General features: G+C 46.7%; 1 protein-coding gene across 1 annotated transcript; it reads left to right on the forward strand.

Moving 5' to 3' along the window:
* Nucleotides 1-1,055: 1,055 nt before the first annotated feature.
* LOC112230401 (interferon regulatory factor 2-binding protein 2-B) lies at nt 1,056-5,117 on the forward strand. The gene is made up of 3 exons (XM_024396689.2): nt 1,056-1,137; nt 1,235-3,591; nt 3,925-5,117. The coding sequence occupies exons 2-3, from the start codon at nt 2,805-2,807 to the stop codon at nt 4,662-4,664; spliced, it is 1,527 nt and encodes a 508-aa protein (XP_024252457.1). The 5' UTR covers nt 1,056-1,137; nt 1,235-2,804; the 3' UTR covers nt 4,665-5,117.
* The last annotated feature ends 211 nt before the right edge of the window (nt 5,118-5,328 follow it).

Here is a 5,328-nt window from a genome sequence, read left to right on the forward strand (position 1 = left end):
TACTCAAGTATGACAATTGGGTACTTTTCCACCACTGGGATAGCTAAAGCCAACTTAAAGAAATTGCTAAGTGGCTAGTAGTATTATAGAGCAGAGGGGGCACCACGGGTCCCGAAGTCACCAAAATTCTGTAGTCTGGGGTCTGTAGTTTTTCTTGATCTGGTAACCAACCTAACCAGCAAAAATTATGGACCTTATTTTGTATGATGTGATTAATCTATTGTAAAAATGTTTAATATGGGCTATGACAGGACCCGAGTTTTCTAATCAGGTCACGTGTTTGTTGGCTTTTGTGTTTATTAATTCCAGTTAATTTTGGATTGAAAAAGTCTAGGTAGCCTAGTCAGCCCAATGTTGAATATAAACCAAATGTATTCCCATTCACATTTTCTCACCAACAAATGGGCTATAAATACACACGTTACCTGCTTACACACCAGAGGGACAGTGTCCATAGTAGGCTCGACTATGCGGCTGCTGTTGTTAGTAGCCTACAGTTGATCAGGCTGAAAATGGTCTCGTTTCCATGCAACACAGCATGTCAGATCGCTAAATTTTAGGTGTATAGGTTGCTACATTTATGTAAGAGTTTTTGTTTGTGTCTGTCGGGAGTGACGCTTGCTATATATATATATATACACTGGAGGAAAGTGGAGAGCATGCATTGAGCGTTGTGCAAAAGCACGCAGCAGTCTGATGTAAAGGACAGAGCAAATGTGCGCAAATCGGCCTTAAAACATAAATGTCTCCCTTTTTCTGACGCTTTACGTCAATATATTTTTATTAAATCAAAAGGGGTTGAAATGTGGCAAATGCCGCCTCCCCACACGTTTTCGGCGGCTCTGTTACAGGACAAATCTGAGGCTGCTACCATACATGTTGTAGCTTGTTGCTATACAATGGCATAGTTTGCCATTTTCCATGTTTAGCCTAATAGAAACAAATAGGTGTATCCAAAAATGAAACTATTCATCACATGTAGGGCGACTGTCTCTTTAAGAAAGAGCCTGATTTCTTTCAGAAACCATTTCCTGTCGTATTTGGCTTTAGCTTGCTGTGACTCGCTCGTCTGTGATCTTTGGCAGCGAGCCAGAACGGGTCGTTTGTTTTTCCACGGATGGGCGAGGTAAAAAGCGGGTACGTGACTAAAATCCACTTCCTGTTTGGAACGTCATCATATAGTAAGGCTACATGCTTGCAACAACAACAACAAAAAAATGCTTTGTATCCGCAGGTCTCCTCGGCGGTATTGCCTCTCACACAACAGCCACCTACGTTACAATGTTGTGGCTAACCCTAACAAAGCGAGAAAGTAAATGACGGAGAATTCCTCGGTCGGCAATGAGGAATTTTTTTGTTGTCAAACCTTACAGTGAAGTATATAGGCTACACACACAGTTCGTGCAATAACATATTTTTTAGTAGGCCTGAGGCTATTTTGTAGACCTTCCTCACAGTCTAACAAGACCAGACCGGAGTGACATTCAGGCTATGCGAAATTATTATCAAAGTAAACGAACTATCCACACGAATAGCCCCCAGACTTATTATGAATCGAGGGCGCAGTAATTGAAAAGTGCAAACGTTGTCTCGGTTTGTGACTTTGATCTGGGGGTTTCCGTGTTCGCCAGTCAGACAGGCTGTGAGTTGTTGAGTTTACTGAATCACGAGGGGTTGATTGGTGTACGTTAGTCATGCTGAACTTTGTCCAATATTTAGACGTCGCTATCAAACGGTGGTTAGGGGCTATATTCTCATGTCGAATTGCAACAACGTTGCAGGCACGCGCCACAGTATGACTGCAACAATGTACCAACTACCTCATGTGATATTGTTGCATAGAATAGTGGCAAGCGTGTGGCAAGCGATTGACAAAGTAGCCTAAACAGTTAATCGCGGCTATTTGTAAAATGATAAAACATTGACGTTAAATTAGAATAGTTGCATTATGAAAACAATTGTCTAAACAAGTCCCGAGTGTGCAAAGCTGAACTCGTAAACTATGAATTGGAAAGAGGCTATCCCGTTTTAAAAGGGCGAAGGGAGGAGGGTAAAAATCTGCCATGGTAACAGAGTCGAATTGTATGGTTGGGTGAAAGCTATCCGCCTCGTGACGTTGTGCTGGCAGTGTGACCGGAATGAGGATTTGCTAAATAGGGCTCTAGTGCCAGTCCGGGAGAGCATGCATAGCCTAGCTACCTAAAGGAGCAAGATAGGTAACGCCACTTGTTGAGTTGCATGCAAAGGCATTATACATTCGTGAGACAATTTAGGAGCCGCAATAATTGTAGATGTTGCTTCGAATTCTTTGGATGTCGATTCTCAGTAAGCAGAAGCCTATCATCAACAGTTTTGATACAATTAACCTTGACGTGAAATAAATAATTTTAGCAGCAGGGCTCAACTGCGTCCAACCAGTTTATCTTCAGGGCTTGCAGGCAGGTTAACTAATTGCACAAGTGGTAGGGCCTACAGATAAAGAGAGAAAAAATGTGAGCATGAGCTGGAGGGGCTGTCTAAGAATCAAGTAGATAGAATTTGAGCTGCTGGAAGCACTTGTGGTGTGTCGTCGGTGACGTCACCGCCCTACATTGAGCTTGAGCTGTGAGTTGTAGTGCGAGATAGATTGAGGCGCGCCGTAGTAAAGTACACAACTGCAATGAACTCCTCAATGTAACTTGGCTGTTTTAAGGCTGTTTGGCTAGAGGGAAAATACACAATTATTCGCGATTCCTTTTTTTTCTACAGAATAAAACGAATCCCAGGGAGATTTGGAGAATTTGGTATCCACTTTTTCGAAAACTATGTCGTCCGCGGCTGTAGCTGCTTCGAGGAGGCAGTCGTGTTATTTGTGTGATTTGCCCCGCATGCCATGGGCGATGATCTGGGATTTTACCGAACCTGTTTGCAGGGGATGTGTCAATTACGAGGGAGCCGACCGGATTGAGTTTGTAATTGAGACTGCCCGACAGCTGAAGAGGGCTCATGGCTTCCAGGACGGGAGATCTCCCGGGCCAGGCAAACCTCAGCACTCGGGGAAGGACATTCAGTCCCACAACCATTCGGCTGGAGACCCCGGCTCGCGTCCGCCTCAGCCTCTGGATCGCTATCCCCTCTCTGACCGACCGCCAAGGTTGGGACCGGAGTATCAACCGGGGAGGCAAGTTAACGGCATCCCTGTGCCAAATGGATTTCCAAAACCCGACGACCCGCCGGAGCTGAACCGCCAGAGCCCCAACCCTCGCAGGACTAGCACGGTTCCTCCCAATTTGGTGCCTTTAGTAAACGGAAACATGGGTCCAGTACACGCACTCAATGGTCGGCCCGCTCAAATGGGTATGCCTGGCGCATTGAATGTTCCTGGTCAAGGCGACCACGGCAAGCGCGGGGAGGATATGAAAGACAAGCATAGACCGGATAGCATGTCGGACATGTCGGAGAGCCACAAGCGGGCGGAGGAGTGGATGGGCAAAGGCAAAACAGTGAGGGATTTGATGGCTCTCCACACATTCGACAGCAGGTTCAAGAAAGACCATGCGGCGATGCAGCGCGTTATGGGATATGAGTCAAGTGCAACTTCTTCAAAACCAGGTAGGATTGTGGATTTTTTCACACATGAATGCATTAATTTAGAATACTAAAACAAGGAACTGGCAGTGTTCTTAGTCAGCTACTTTGCCACTGTGTTGACGTGGGTTTTCAGCTGAATGTTTGTTTATGCATGTTTACATTTCCTCTAGTCTGATCCCCAACAACATATAACACTTGTTTTTCCTCTGCACGTTTTGGTTTACATATTAAACAACTTAAATTCCTCAGTTTTATTTTCATTAATTTACAGTGCATGCACATTTGCTGCTGCTGTGGTGGTTGGAGTGTTGGTTAACCCTTAACTCCTCTTTCCACCCCCCCCTTTTCCAACAGACCGAGGGAAGCACCCACGGAGCATGAAGAGGAAAGCCTCCCCTGAGCCGGATGGCGAGGGCTCCGCCCCCAAGATGAACGGCGGCGAGGGCCAGCCGTGGTTGCCGTCTCCCTCAGAGGTCCTCAAGATGCCCCCAGCCTCCCTGCCAGGCTTCTCTGCCGCTCCACCCTCCACCATCTCCCCCCACAGTCGCACCACCCCACCGGAGGCGGCCACGGCACAGAACGGCCAGTCGCCCATGGCAGCACTCATCCTCGCCGCCGACAATGCCGGCAACACTGGCTCGCCCAAGGATGCCAACCAGGTGCACTCCACCACGGCAGCGGGTCGGCGCAACAGCGGGAGCCCATTGTCCCCGTCCTCTGCAGGCCAGCGGCGGCTGACCCAGAGGGAGGTGGTGGCCACGGCCCACTCGCAGGGCATGGACCCTCACGGGGCGCTGCCGCAGAGCATTCCAGACTCGTCGGTGCCGGGCAGCGTGCCACTGTGTTGCACACTGTGCCACGAGAGGCTGGAGGACACGCACTTTGTCCAGTGCCCATCGGTGCCCTCACACAAGTTCTGCTTCCCTTGCTCTCGGGAGAGTATCAAACAGCAGGGGGCCACGGGAGAGGTGTACTGCCCCAGCGGGGAGAAATGCCCACTGGTGGGCTCCAACGTACCATGGGCCTTCATGCAGGGTGAAATAGCCACCATCTTGGCAGGGGACGTGAAAGTAAAAAAGGAGAGAGACCCTTGATTTTTACCAGGTTTTTATTTTATTTTTAACTACCACAACAAACAAACAACCAACATGTACACCATTACAAATGAATATAAATCCTCGTACCATGCATACCATCCAAGAGAAACTGATGGACATGTACATATTGGACACAAGGGAAGTTGTATACTTCGTAAACATGGCTGTATAATTTTTTTTGATTCTTTTGTTTTTCAATACATTGTGTTTCTATATATTTTTTGAAGATAAAGGTATGTACTCATCATAAGACTACTTTCCTCTTCCCTCTTTTTTTCGATGTCCTATCGATGTACTTTTTAGTTCTGGTGGCAGTCCCTGTTAAACATAGAATGTGACTAACTAATATGACTCTACGAGCACTTGGCAAACTGAATTGCTTCTAGCTGTACTTGTATGCACTTGTTTAAAAAAACTTGCCAAATACAATTTCTGACCTTGTAATAATAACTAGTGTCCGGTTTGCTTATTTCCCTGCAATCAGTAATGAGTGAAGCTATAGGGAGAGAGAGTCATGTCCCAATTATGAATCACTCATGGGCAGTGATGCAATACCTTTGACAAGAACAAAATGGTACCCAGTGAGATGTGTGTGTGTGTGTGTGGGGTGGGGGGGAAGAAGTGAGGTTTTCCATACAGCAGTAAACATACAGTTGAATAT

The sequence above is a fragment of the Oncorhynchus tshawytscha genome, linkage group LG32 (assembly GCF_018296145.1).
Source record: "Oncorhynchus tshawytscha isolate Ot180627B linkage group LG32, Otsh_v2.0, whole genome shotgun sequence".
NCBI lineage: Eukaryota > Metazoa > Chordata > Actinopteri > Salmoniformes > Salmonidae > Oncorhynchus > Oncorhynchus tshawytscha.